The 15,175-nt window shown below is 47.3% G+C and overlaps 1 protein-coding gene across 1 annotated transcript in view; it reads right to left on the bottom strand.

Moving 5' to 3' along the window:
- The window catches only part of LOC132389274 (transient receptor potential cation channel subfamily M member 1-like), a gene marked incomplete at its 5' end in the record, with an annotated part of 255,446 nt that overhangs the window by 183,915 nt on the left and 56,356 nt on the right, over positions 1-15,175 (bottom strand). The window contains one exon of the mRNA XM_059961770.1: positions 909-1,080. Coding sequence (XP_059817753.1) covers positions 909-1,080 — 172 coding nt within the window. The remainder of the gene's footprint in view (positions 1-908; positions 1,081-15,175) is intronic.

Here is a 15,175-nt window from a genome sequence, read left to right as displayed (position 1 = left end):
TATATTTGTAAATAAGTTAGATCATTTTGTAGAGATCTGTTTTCACTTAGACATGAAAGAGTCTCTTTCCCAGGGCTGAAATGGCTAAAATGAAAGGGCACAGTCTTAAGGTGCTTTGAAGTAGGTACAGAGGAGATGCCAGGGTTAAGTTTTTTTATGCAGAGTGGTGAGTGTGTGGAATGGGCTGCCGGTGGTGCTGATGGAGGTGGATACGATAAGGTTTTTTAAGAGACTCCTGGATAGGTACATGGAGCTTAGAAGAATAGAGGGCCATAGGTAACCATAGGTAATTTCTAAAGTAAGTACATGTTTTGGACAGCATTGTAGACCGAAGGGCTTGTATTGTGCTGTAGGTTTTCTATGTTTCTATGTTTTTATGTTGATCGGTGTCCAAAAAGCCAAATTAAATCCACCATGATTCAATGTTGTAAACCAATGAAACAAGAAAACTTCAAGGGGACTTAATAGTTTTGATTGGCACTGCTGCTCCCATTAGTCTATTTTCCCTTACATTTTTTAATGCTAAAGATTCTACGCCTTCCTGTCACCGCTTTCAAAGGATTGGTTTTCTGGTACAAAGAACAAGCTGAAGATGCGTGTGTGCTGCTAATTGTGTGTATTGCACACAAGTAAAGTATACTTTTGAAAATAAAAACCTCAAACTGACGATTCAGTAAATTTAAATCCCACCATTGTAGTCAGCTACCACTCTAGCCGAGAATGTGATTGCACGGTTCAAAAGGAAGGTTGAGCTGATGACGGCTGAGTGACCCTTTCTCTTCACTGCCTTTTCATATTCCCAGGCACAGGATGAGAAAGGGAAACCCACAGGTCATAGAGTAATGGGGAGTTTGCTCCAGTATAGCCCACACTCTGCCTAGCGTGCTCTGTGCTACAAACTTGCTTACGTGTGTTGATTTTCTGCAGGGAAACATGTTTCTCCAGCTGTCGCCGGAGCCTGACTTCTGCTCCGTACTTGCCCAGCGTACCATTATCAGCCAGGATGAAGTGGGAGTGCGTGCTGCTCAGCACAGTCAGTTTGCTCAGAGGGTTTGACATCGTTTGATAAGGTCTGGTGACCTGGAACAGAAATAAACATCAATGGCCTCTTAGCTGGGAGTGACCAAACCGTGATATATGAACCGTGACCCAACTCACTGTAACCCCTCACCTTTCAGGCAACCTTTAACCCCTACTTTGTGACTGCCATGACTGATACCCAGTGCCCTAATCTCTTGGTTATCCCTAACAAATAGAGATTCCTGACAGCTCTGTGACCATTTTCCACCTGCCCCCCATGAGCCCCTGTTCTCAATTATCAGAGCCCAATCAAGTGGCTGGACTCTGAGTCAGTGACCAGTCTCCAGTTCCTGGCTCTGGGTTCTCACATGAGAACTAACTTTCTCTGGTGAGTGAGAATTTCACCAACCTTGGAAAGAAGCAGCCACCCCCTCTCAGTGGACCAAGTGGAGAATTACTACTTTCTCTCAGTCCTGCACTCTGTAAACTGTAAAGTTGATTCTGTCAGACAGCCAATAAATGAGTCATTCCTCCCCTAACCCCAACAAGTCCCTCCCTACTGTTCATTACCCTCAAGCTGCCCCCATACCCCACACCCCTACTCCCAATCACCAACCCCACTGCTTGTTATTTCAAGCTCCCCCACCCCCCACACCGCCCAGCTGCCAGCTGCTGGTGGTCAGCCCAGGGCCCCGCCTGTTGATCACTCCATTTGCCTTGTCAAAATGATTTGTATACTCACCTATCCTACCCATATCATTATCACTCAAGATCTTCAGACATAGCTCACCTCAGTGTATAACACAAAATATCTTGAACAGAATTACAGAGCTGAACAGATTGTGGGATACTGGTTGCTCGGGTTGGCTATTTGGAAGTTTGGTTGATCACCGAGCTTGGTTTATATACTCCTCAGGGGTCTGAATAGATATCGGTTAGATATCATGCTCTGCTTGGCTGCTTCAAAACATCGTGAACAGTAGAAGATTCTGATTGGCTAGCTTCGAGGGAGGTCTGTCGCTGTCCAGATCCTGAGATTACTGGTGATTCATTGATTGTTGACCTTGCTGTTTCTCTTTCCTCCATAAGGATTCATTTCCCAGATCGATGTTGATGTGTTTTTTGATGGGTCCTTCTGTAGAGAACCACACTTCGAGAAATTCTTGTTCTTCATTGAGCCAAGACTCTGACTGTTGTCCTGTTGAAATGGAGTCCTTCTTCCATTAGACAGACACAGGACCAGAATTAGGCCAGTCAGCCCACTGAGTCTGCTCTGCCTTTTATCATGACTGATCCCAGATCCAATTCAACCCCATACACCTTTGATGCCCTGACCGATCAAGAAACAATCAACTTCCATCTTTAAGTATACCCACGGACTTGGCCTCCACTGCAGTCTGTGGCAGAACATTCCACAGATTCACCACTCTCTGGCTAAAAAACATCCACCTTACCTCTGTACTAAAAGATTGCCCCTGAGGCTGTGCCCTTTAGTTCCCCCACCATAGGAAACATATCCATATCCACCCCATCTAGTTTTTTCAACATTTGGTAGGTTTCAATGAGATCCCCCCCAAATTCTTCTAAATTTCTGTGAGTACAGACCCAAAGCTGCCAAAACGCTCCTCATATGTTAACCTCATCTTTGTCTTCATGAGCTTATACTAACAAGAGTGGATTGTGCCTTCTGTTCACTAACCAATGCTTGTGTAATCTGATCAATAGTTTTCTTCCTGATTGAAGACACTACATTGGATTTTGTAGATCTATCAGTCTCATTTTGTTGCTCTTTAGGTTTTGATAGGTTCCTCCTCAAAGTTGCAGTCAGTTTGTGAGCAACTGTGATCTTGTGTTGCTAAAGCAGTCTTGCTGTCATTTCCAAGATGTACTTTATGTACAGCAATACAATTTGTTTACTCATTGTTCGTGTAGTTTATATATTTGGGGTTACAACCTTGAGGCACTTTCAAAGGAAATGTGGCGACAGCTGAAACATTTGATAGCTGAATCCCAACAGTCAACCAGCAGCACTAAACAATTTCTGAAGAAGTTCAAGAATATATAAATGGAGGATGACAAGACAATGGTTTCCTTTGAAGTCACATCACTGTGCACGTCTGAGAAACAGTTGCAGACCATTTGAATAGAGAACAATCAATAAGTCGGACACTCACAAGGAAGGCATTTGTGAACTTCTCAATCTGTGCTTATCAAGACTGATGGAGAAATTGATGAACAGATGAAAGGTGCACCAGTGGGATCTTCTGTCTCTGGCCTAGTTGCTGAAGTCATAATGCAGAAATTAGAAGATGCAATAATAGCAGAAATCAAATCCAAACTCCGGGTGTGCTATGTGAACAACTTTGTGATTATCAAGGGAAATGATGTACAAAGAACACATCAACTACTAAATAATGCCTTTAATGACATAAAGTTCATAAGGGAAATTGAAAAGGAAAGCCAGCTTGCATTCTTGGATGTTCTTATCAAGAGAACTACTGCAGGTCAATTACAGACACCAGTATACAGGAACACAACACACACCGATGAAATGCTTAACTTCAGTAGCAATCACCAAAAGTTTCAGAAACAAAGCTGCTTGAAAACTTTATTCAAGAGGATTGTCCCATTACAACACCACACATATAGGATTGAAAGAAAAAAACCGCCTCTTCCAGACCTTTCAAGTCGATGGGTGCGGGGTAGCCCCCTCCTTTGTGAGAATCGCAACAGCATTATTGGGTTCGGTCAGAGGACCCAGGAAATGAGAGAGAGAGACATGGCCATTGTCTCCTGGAGACAACGTTTGTGGATTGGGGACTATGCTACGTGCAAGCCCTCGGGCAAAGTGGGCTGGTTGAGAGAGAGATTGCATCACCCCAACCTGACTGGCATCTACTACCCGGCGAGTTAAGATAAAAGGGGGGCTGTAGGGACAACCCCTCAGATGCACCAGAAGAAACGCTAGCGATCCCGTAATAGCGGGAAGCCATTTGAAAGAAGCCACGTGCGTTCGGTTCCCGTGCCTGGGGGCTGGTGGCTGGGACCATGGAAAATGACTTGGAACTAACAATGGGGAACCAACTCCCCCGACTCAACGGATTGGCCTCATAAAAGACCCGGGCAAGTTTAAAACCGTCTCTCTTAAACCCAAAGAGCTGCAGCTTGAAAGGACAGTGACTTTTATCTTTCCATCGGACAATACAATATCCCCTAGACAAACGATAGAGCTATTGCTTAATTGATGATTATTATTATACCCGCTTTTTTTTAGATTGAGTATTGACGATGTATTTTATCTGAATATCTGTATTAATCTTATTTTCATGCCCATTTATAAATAAAGACTTTTAAAAATAGCACCATCAGACTTCAACAGACCTCTCTATCTTTGCTGGTAAGTAATCCAGTTACGGGAATTTCGTAACAAAGTTGGGGTTCTCGTCTTGGGATTTGAAATCAAATTGGGGAGCCAGTGAATCGGGCTTGTAAGTCCAAACTTGGATCTGGTACGCGGGTAGCCAGACGGGAAACCAGCAAAGATAGACGTGGATGAATTTATAAAAAACCTGACTCTGGAGGCACTAGAGGCGGCCACCAAATCAGACTTGGTAAATTTGGCGAAGGGGTTAAACCTTGCAGAGGTGAGGTCGTCAATGAAAAAGCGGGAGGTGCGAAGGGCCATAACTCAGTATTACATCGAGAAGAATGTGTTTGCAGCTGAGGTATTGGAAAATATCCCTGAAAAGGTACCAGCTAGTGGGACGGTTCAGTTAGAGTTGGAGAAATTAAGGTTGGAACATGAAATTAAGTTAAAGCAGCTGGAAGCAGCCGAGAAAGAGAGAGAAAGAGCCGAGAATGAGAGAGAGAGAGAAAGGGCCGATAAACAAAGGGAGCTTGTGCGTCAGCTAAGGGCGTTAGAGGTGAAACGGGAGCAGGAAAGAGCTGAGAAGCAAAGAGAGCATGAACTTCAGTTAAAAAAGCTGGAAGCAGCTGAGAAGGAGAAGGAAAGGGCTGAGAAGGAGAGGGAGGCAGAGAGACAGAGGAAACATGACTTGGAGATGGAGAAGTTAAAGCAAGAGCAACACGGTCAGGGGTCAGACTGAGAGGAGCGGTTTGATGTTAGTCGGGCATTGAAGTTAGTACCCCCGTTTGAGGAGACGGATGTTGATAGTTATTTCTTGCTTTTTGAAAAGGTGGCAGTGAATCAGGAGTGGCCCAGAGCACAGTGGGTGGCGTTGTTACAAAGTGTGTTAAAAGGGAAGGCGCAGCAGGTATATGCGGCATTGTCCATGGAGGAGGAGAGTTATGACAAAGTAAAGGCGGCCATTCTCTGGGGTAACGAGCTAGTACCTGAAGCATATAGACAAAAGTTCAGAAATCTACGGAAAGGGTGGAATCAGACGTATACCGAGTTTGCCCATGAGAAGGGTGTGCTCTTGGACCGTTGGTGCACCTCAGAAATAGTGGACGAGGATTATGGGCGTCTCAGGGAGTTAATTTTGATTGAGGAATTTAAAGGTTGTGTTCCGGAGGAGATCCGGATGTATTTGAATGAGAAGCCAAATAAGTCCATCTCAGAATTTGCTAGGTTCGCAGATGAATATGCCCTAACCCACAAGACAAAGTTTTCCTCGAATAAAAGTTCCCTGAGAGACCGTGGGAACGATTGAGAAAGTCCGCCGGCTGAGGCAGAGGTCCCGCCGGGAGCTAGTGGTAAAGTTGAGGGGGAAAGGCCAGATGGCCAGAGATTTCAGGGCTTGACCTGTTTTAATTGTGGGAAGAGCGGGCATGTTGCGTCTCGGTGCTTTGCTCCGAGGAGGGAGACGGGAAAAGGGAAAGCAGCAGTCCCTATCGGATGTGCAGTGGTAATCAGTAAATCGACAAGAGAGCCCCGGGTAGACAGAGTACGAGAAGGGTCTGAGACTTGTCTGTCACATGGAACCATGTCTTTGAGGAAGGGGGACCCACCAATTCCAGTACGAATCTGGAGAGACACGGGGGCTGAGCTGTCGTTGATCAGCAGTCAGGTACTAGAATTTGGTCGGAAAACGGGAATGGTAGCGGTGAGGGGAATAAGTAAAAAGATAGAAATGGTGCCCTTACATGAGGTCATTATGGATTGTGAGCTGGTGTCTGGACCCGTTGAAATAGGGGTGCCATCAGAATTCCCAAGAACTGACGCGGACGTCCTTCTCGGTAACGATTTAGCAGGAGGTAAGGTTTGGGCAGCCATGACGGGGACCGGCCGGCCGGTGAGTGTTGAGGCTCCACCCCTAGAGTCCCAGATCTATCCCGCCTGCGCGGTCACTCACAGCCTGTCGAGACAGGCAGCTTAGAACGAGAGCAGTTTAAATCTGGCCAGTTTTGATTTGGCTGAGACGTTTCTACCGACCCTGTACCACGAGAGTTTAGAGGGTGGTAAAACAAAGAGTAGTAAAGTGAAAGAGGGTAAGGGAGCGGAGGTAGATCTGCCCTTAGTGAGGAGAAAGGTCCTAGAGGCAGGAAATAAAGATGAGGAACCGATAGAGCGGTTAAGAGGTCCAGAGTTGGACATGGATGATCTGTCTGGTTTGGCAGAACTGTTTGAAGAAGTTGAAAATTCTAAAGGTGTTCCCGATAATGAAATGAGGGCAGTCCTAGATGAAAAGGGTGCCCTTACCTTGAAGAAGTCTGCTGGGTTGGCAGATGAGGTTGTTTCAGCCCGCGGGGTTGAGTTTACTCCGGAAGGGAGTTACCCAGAGAGTAACTGGGAGAAATGGGGGAACTTAGAATTTGAAAATGGTACGGGTATTGAAAGCCTGGAAGAGGCCAATATCCCGTTTGAGTGTGTCCAAGATGAGGATGCACGTGGTACTGAACCTAGTAACGGAGCTCAGAAAAAGTCTGAGGTATTTGATTCAGTGGAACGGGGCGGCTGTCCTTGTGGGTCAGATAGACTTGGTTCAGTGAAAAAAGGGTTAACCTTGGTAACAGTGGGAAGTGAGAGTTCTCACGTTTGTGCTCGAAGGTGTGTTCAAATTTAATGCGGAGCTCAGGAATGGGGAGATAAATATTATTATTGAAGGAAATGGAAAGTCTGTAGTTCCCAAGTTGAATGAAGAAATTTTAAACCCGGCAGATCGCTTATAGAGTAAGCCGGGAGATAGCGGGGGCCCCCCACACTATTGTTATGCCAGGATGTGGTGTGAAGAGGCCTAATTCGAAATGCTGCTTGAACAAAGAGTTCGAATTAAAAACCAATAGCCTGAAGGGTTCTGAAGAGAGGGCTAGCCACCTGTGTAAAATTAAAGCATTGGGTGGAAATGGTCTAAAGTTTGGGACACGGTGTTGATAAAATAACCCCTATGAAAAAGGCGGGTGGGAGTTTACATCGCCAGATTACTCAAGTTCCCCACGTGGGAACTCACTGGAAAAGAGGCGATGGTTAATGGGGATGCCATTTTAAATAGCAAAGCAGGTTGTACGGGATTTCGCCAAAGCCTGTGAATAATAAAGACAACCCACTTGGAAGCCTGCCTGTTAAGTTGAAAATGACCGAAAAGATTAGTAGTCACATAAACTTTTATAGATGCACATAAACTAAGATCACAACTCCTTAGTTTTGTTGCTGTAAAGAAAAAAAAAATAGGTGGTTATTAAGCTGAAGTCTGATGCTACAAGACTTTAGTAAGGTACAAGATGTTAAAAGATTAAAGGAAATGCCACTGTAATCGTTAACTGTTTGGAGGCTGAATTGAATGTATCACTGTATTACTCTGTAGAAAAATTTTTTTTTGTATTGTGTTAGTGTGGTGAACTATGTGTGCCTGTCTGGACACGCCCCCTGCTGACTGCTCCTGTGGCTCCTCCCACAGGCCCCTGTATAAAGGCGATCGAGGCCTGATGCTCGGCCTCAGTCTCCAGGATGTAGTATGATGGTCACTCACTGCTGGTTCCTTCTTCCAGTCAATAAAAGCCGATATCTCGCCTTACGTCTCAGTGTGAGTTATTGATGGTGCATCAATTTTATTGACTGGAAGTTTTAAAACATGGAAACCGTATTGAGAGAAATGATTAAATTAAAGACGGTACTTAAGGAGTCCATTTAGAATGTGCTGACACAGAAAGAGCGTGCAAAGCAACTTGCAGGGCAACATATAAACCAATTTGCAAAATGAGGATGAAACAATAGCTTGCTGATTAAAGAAGCGATACGGGTAACGGGAAGACATGCTTAACGGTTGAACAATAACAGTGTTAATGCGCTGAGGCTGATAAGTGGGCCAAAGGGTAATCACATTTGTAATTTTGTAATGAGATTAAGGAAGAATGTCTGCACCTCACATGGGTGCAACTCACAAAGTCGTAAACAAGTAGGGTATAAAAAAACTGTGCAAAGTGTAATTCGGCACTCAATCTAGCAGGAGCTGGTTGGGTCCGACTCTGCAGACTCGAAAAATAAAGTTTACCGTTCTGCAAATTGCTGAGACTCAGTGTGTTTCTGACAACGTGGGGGCTCGTCCGGGATCCACACTCCGGCCGCGGTGGACACGAGGAAGGACATCGGAGATGGTGCACCCCGCCGAGTTTGGCGGTCCCTGACTCCTTGCTCGTCGCTCCGGCGCGGCTTGAGCGAGTGATATCCGGACAGCGCAGAGCGGTAAACGGGGAGAAGGGGACAGTACCTGGTACTGGAAGTCCCCAGGACGCACCGGGTAAGTGCCTACTATTATAGTAGAAGGGTGCGGGAATAAGTAAGGACGGAGAAGACCGGGATCGCTACCCGGGGGTCCTCCTGATAAAAGTCCTTGGGACGCACCGGGTAAAGTGCCTACTGTTGCAGTAGAAGGGTGCGGGATTAAGTAAGAGCGGAATAAGATGGGAGGTGGTGGCTCTAAAAAGAAAGAGGAAACGGAAAGACCGGGACCATACCCGGGGGTTCCTCCTGATAGCCCCCTCGGTAGAATGTTTGAGAATTGGGGATGTGGAAGACTAAAAGGGAAACAAAAGAAAAAAATGATACAGTACTGTTTAATTTGGTCGAAACAGCCGATAGAAAAACCTGTGGTCTGGTGGCCGCGGCTTGGGTCTGAGGAGGATTGGATACGACAAGCCTTAAACATTTACGTTAATTCAAAACCAAATGTAAAACCGGAAGAAATTGCTTATGCTTTTTGTTGGGCTCCCTGGCCAGGAGTAACAACAAAGAGTTTTAAATTGGGCATTAAAGGGGAGCGGAAGTGGGACCCACTCGATCATTTACCCCCTCCCTATGTCCAGCCTTCTGCGCCCCTTGCGGGAGCAGAGGGAGGACGTGAAGAAAGTGAAAAAACAGAAGAAATAGACCCGGAGAGGGAAGAGAGGGATGTTAGGGAAAAAGCAAAGGCAAGGATCGAAACAAGGAGTGTGACAGGAGCAGATAAGAAAAAGAAGGACGAATTAAAAAAGGAAGAGGTACAGCTGTGTCCCCTTCGAGAGGTTCCAATGGGAGGAGAACGGGGAGGAACAGGATTTGTAAACGTCCCTCTGACAAGTACCGAAGTACGAGGATTTAAGAAAGATATGAAAACTTTATTAGAAGATCCAATGGGACTGGCAGAACAGTTGGATCAATTCTTAGGACCTAATGTTTACACTTGGGAAGAAATGCATGCGATTATGGGAACGCTATTTTCTGCACAAGAGAGGCAAATGATACGACAAGCTGCAATATCAATTTGGGGAAGGGAACAGCCGAATGAGTTACCGGGGGACCGGAAATTTCCAGTAAACGACCCACAGTGGGACAAACAAGCAGAAGAGGGAAGACGCAATATGCGACAGTGGCGAGAGTACATCATTAAGGGAATAAGGGAGGCTGTGCCAAAAGGTCACAACTTTGCCAAGGCGTTTGGAAACCACCAAGGGAAAGATGAGAGCCCAACCGACTTCCTCGATAGGGTGCGGAAAAATGTGCAACAGTATGCGGGGGTGGACCCTAATTCGGCAGTAGAGGAACAATTCATACGAATTGAATTTGTATCAAAAGCATGGCAAGACATCCGGAAGAAGCAACTCCGGTGGACCGTCTTGCCCCAAGGGTTCACGGAGTCCCCAAACCTATTCGAACAGGTACTGGAGCAAGTATTGGCTGGATTCCATTGTACCGAAAAGAACCAACTATTACAGTATGTTGATGACCTACTACTATCGGGACCAGCAGAGGAGGTAGTGCGAGACGATACTATAAGACTCCTGAATTACCTAGGAGAAAAAGGATTGCGGGTGTCCAAGAAGAAACTGCAATTTGTCGAGAAGGAAATAACATATCTCGGACACAGAGTCAGTAAAGGGCACCGCCAAATAACCCCAGAAAGAATAGCGGGAATAACTAAAATACCGCTTCCCAGGACAAAGAAGGAAATAAGACAATTTCTGGGCTTAATGGGCTATTGCCGGATTTGGATAGAGAATTATACCTCCCTGGTGAAGTTTATGTACGACAAATTGGCAAAGGAAGACCGGGGAATAATCAGCTGGACCGAAGAAGAAGAACAGAAGTTCAGGAAAATAAAAGGGCAACTAATTCGGGCCCCAGTATTAACACTGCCAGCACTGGAAAAGCCCTTTCAGCTGTATGCAACAAACAATGAAGGAACTGCGTTAGGAGTACTAACCCAAGAAAAAGGAGGAAAGCGGCAACCTGTGGCCTTTTTATCAAAAATGTTAGACCCGGTATCCCGGGGATGGCCGACGTGCATACAAGCCGTAGCGGCAGCAGCCGTACTAGTAGAAGAAGCACGGAAATTAACCTTTGGGGGAAGAATGACGGTGTATACCCCGCACTCCGTTAGCACCCTCTTAGCCCAAAAAGCTCAGCGGTGGTTGACGGACTCTCGCATACTGAAATACGAAACCATTCTGATGGTCGGGGATGATTTAAGCTTTGAAAGGAACAATAGTTGTAACCCGGCACAGTTCTTATACGGGGAATCAACAGGGGAGGAAACCGAGCATAACTGCGTGGAGCTAACAGACCTTCAGACAAAAAGTAGGGAAGATCGACAAGAAGTTCCCCTAATTGAAGGCGAGGAACTATATATCGACAGCTCCTCCAGATGCATCAATGGGGTACGACACAGTGGATATGCTATTATAAACGGGAGGACTAGGGAGACGGTGGAGTCCGGCCGGCTCCCGGGTAATTGGTCAGCCCAGTCTTGTGAACTATATGCCTTGCAGAGGGGACTGCAACTGTTAAGAAACAAAATAGGCACTATATACACCGATTCTAAGTATGCCTATGGAGTGGTACGCACCTTCGGAAAGATTTGGAAAGAACGGGAGTTGATAACAGCCAGGGGAAGGGAATTAGCTCACGAACAAATGATAAGCATGACTCTGGAAGCCCTAACATTACCTCAAGAAATTGCAGTGGTTCACGTTCCAGGACATCAACGAGGAACAGCCCCGGAAGCAATAGGAAACCGGCTCGCAGATGAAGAAGCCAAACGGGCAGCAATGGAAAAAACGGTCCGACTTCTAACCCTGATACCAATAAGGGAAGGGCTTAACAAACTACCAGTCTTCACCCAAGTAGAAATAGACGCTATGAGCCAGCTGGGAGCCCGACAAACATCAGAAGGCGAGTGGAAGACCCCCGACGGACGGCAAGTACTGAATAAGGAAGTAACTCGTCATATACTGCAACAACTACACCAACAAAGCCATTGGGGAATGCAAGCTATGTGCGACACTATCCTAAGGGACTATGTTTGTAAAGGGATATTCACACTAGCTCAACAGGAGGTGTGGGGCTGTTACACCTGCCAAAAGGTAAACAAGAAAATGATGCGTGCCACCCATAAGGGGGGACAAACACTAGCCGTCCGACCGTTCCATCGGATCCAAATAGACTTTACGGAACTACCACAAGTTCAGAGATGGAAGTACCTGTTAGTAATTGTGGATCACTTCACTCGGTGGGTGGAAGCATTCCCAACCACTAAAGCGGACGCCCCTACAGTGGCACGGATCCTATTAGAAAATATAGTCCCGAGATATGGAATAATGGGGTCTATTGATTCAGATAGGGGAACACACTTTGCCTCAAAAACACACCAGCTAATCTGTGACGCCTTAGGAATCCAGTGGAAGCTGCACACCCCCTGGCACCCTCAGAGCTCAGGAAGAGTTGAGAGGATGAACAGTACCTTGAAGACGCAATTGACAAAACTAATGATGGAAACCAAGCTACCCTGGACCAAATGTCTACCCCTGGCCCTACTAAGAATCCGCACGGCTCCTCGAAAAGATATAGGAGTATCCCCTTATGAAATGTTGTTTGGCCTTCCATATTGGAACAAGGTGGAGGGCTATCCTTCCCTGCAAGGGGGAGATGTCTTTGTAAGGGACTATTTACAGGCACTGTCTCGTTCTTTTGCAGAATTGCGCAGGAAGGGGTTACTCGCACAAACCCCACCTCTGGACTTCACACTCCACCGAACTCAGCCCGGTGACTGGGTCCTGATTAAGACTTGGAAGCCAGAGAAGTTACAGCCGCAGTGGGAAGGCCCATTCCAGGTGCTACTGACCACCGAAGCCGCAGTAAGGACAAAAGAAAAAGGGTGGACCCACGCCGCGAGAATCAAGGGACCCGTAAAGCCCGAAGAAGGTGCAGAATGGACTTGCGTCCAGGGAGAAGACCCGATGGTGCTAAAGCTCAAAAGACGGACAGAATGAACTTTGGGACTGTAATGTATATACTGCTATTGTTGAGAAGCGCTGAAGGAGGAGTATGTGGAAAGTTTAATCTAACCAACTGCTGCTTAAAGATAGATGACAACGGAAAGGTGGTTCAAAAAAAAATATCAGATAAAATAAGGAAACTGGCCCACGTGCCGGTACAGATCTGGAAGCCGCTGGGGTATTGGGACTGGCTGGACGGATGGTTGAAAGGAGGCTGGTGGCGAACCGCTTTAGGGGTTATAGGAGGGGGATTGATGGTCCTCCTTCTGCTACCATGTCTGATCCCCTGCTTGCGGGAGCTAGTAGCTCGGGTGGCAAGACAAGTCATGCAACCAGGGGCCCCAGCTGATCCTGTTCAGGTACTCCTACAAAGGGAAATAGAGCTAGAGGAAGAAGCCTATGTAAACCCGTGGCAAAAGCCCAACTGATAGCACATTCTAAAAAGAAAAAGGGTGGATTGAGAGAAATGATTAAATTAAAGACGGTACTTAAGGAGTCCATTTAGAATGTGCTGACACAGAAAGAGCGTGCAAAGCAACTTGCAGGGCAACGTATAAACCAATTTGCAAAATGAGGATGAAACAATAGCTTGCTGATTAAAGAAGCGATACGGGTAACGGGAAGACATGCTTAACGGTTGAACAATAACGGTGTTAATGCGCTGAGGCTGATAAGTGGGCCAAAGGGTAATCACATTTGTAATTTTGTAATGAGATTAAGGAAGAATGTCTGCACCTCACATGGGTGCAACTCACAAAGTCGTAAACAAGTAGGGTATAAAAAAACTGTGCAAAGTGTAATTCGGCACTCAATCTAGCAGGAGCTGGTTGGGTCCGACTCTGCAGACTCGAAAAATAAAGTTTACCGTTCTGCAAATTGCTGAGACTCAGTGTGTTTCTGACACGTTTTACGTCCGGAAAGGTTGGATTTGGACCCTCAAGACCCTGAAGCAGCTCTTGCTTTTGAACTCTGGCTTGCATGCTTCCAATCATACTTGGAGGAGGTTCGTGCGACTGACCCTGCTGTTATGCACAGAATTCTCCTCTCGAGGGTCACCCCAAAAGTTTATTCCATTATCCGGGACCTGCCAACCTACGATGGGGCACTGGACGCTCTCAAAAGACAGTACCTGCAGCTGGTGAACACCGGCTACACAAGACATCGTTTAGCTACCCGGCGACAGCGGCCTGGCGAATCGAGCGCCGAGTTTCTCCGAGCACTACAGACACTCGTCTGAACTTGTGACTGCAAGACGCTCACGGCAGAACAGCATGCGGAGCTGCTAGTACGAGACGCCTTTGTGACGGGACTGAGGTCAGTGTACGCACACCAGCGGCTGCTGGAAAAAGCCGATCTTACCTCACACTTGGCGATCGAGACGGCCGACATGCTGGAAGCTGCGCTGCACAACGCTGACGCTGTCCAGTCGTGCGATTCCCCGCTGGTTCCGTGGACACCTCAGACCCCGCCACCGCCGGCTCCCGGGAGCGAATTCGCCAACGCCGCTGCCAGTCGCGATTCCACGAGCTCCCCGAACCCGACCACAGCTGCCGTGCTTTGTTATTTCTGCGGACTCAAAAAGCACCCCCGAAAACGCTGCCCAGCGCGAGAAGCGACCTGCTCCAGCTGCGGAAAGCGGGGCCATTTCGCCAAGGTCTGTAAGTCTAAACTACGAGCGGAGTGCAGCGCTGCAGGTGAGACGTGGGGGCCGCCATCTTGCATGCCCGGATGTGGGCGGCCATCTTTGTTGGCGTCAGCATGCCCCGCCCCCGACCCTCCAATGCTTACCGGGTACCCTGACGGCTGAACTCTGGCCACTGTAACCCTTGACCAAAGCGCCCCACACCAGCTCGCAAGGTCAATGATGGACATCCTGGTGGAGGGGCACAGGACTAGATGCCTGCTTGACACGGGCAGCACTGAGAGTTTTATTCACCCGGACACAGTGCAACGCTGCGGACTTGCAACACGGCCGGTAAGTCGGAGGATCAATTTGGCTTCTGGGTCGCATTCCACAGACATCCGGGCGGGTTGTGTAGCGACATTGGTGGTGCAAGGCCCAGAATATTGGAACTTTGTGCTACTGGTCATGCCTAAACTGTGTGCACCTGTGCTATTGGGGCTGGACTTCCAGAGCCATCTCGAAAGTGTGACTATGGTATATGACAGGCCCCTCCCACCACTCACTGTCCGGAATCCTCAGTTTTGTGGGACTTCATCACTACTGACCACACACACACACGGGCCCACACATCCCATCCAGCACCATGCCGACAGCTGCACTACCGACACCACTTGCAGTCTCTCCACCCTCAAAGTCCCTCCCCCACTGCTGTTCGCCAACCTGACCCCCGACTGTAAACCTGTGGCAACTAAAAGCAGGAGGTACAGCGCGGGGGACAGGGCCTTCATTCAGTCAGAGGTGCTGTGGCTGCTCAGGGAGGGG

Source organism: Hypanus sabinus, unplaced genomic scaffold, assembly GCF_030144855.1.
Source record: "Hypanus sabinus isolate sHypSab1 unplaced genomic scaffold, sHypSab1.hap1 scaffold_521, whole genome shotgun sequence".
In the NCBI taxonomy this organism is placed as follows: Eukaryota; Metazoa; Chordata; class Chondrichthyes; order Myliobatiformes; family Dasyatidae; genus Hypanus; species Hypanus sabinus.
This window is presented reverse-complemented; position numbering and strand designations above follow the sequence as displayed.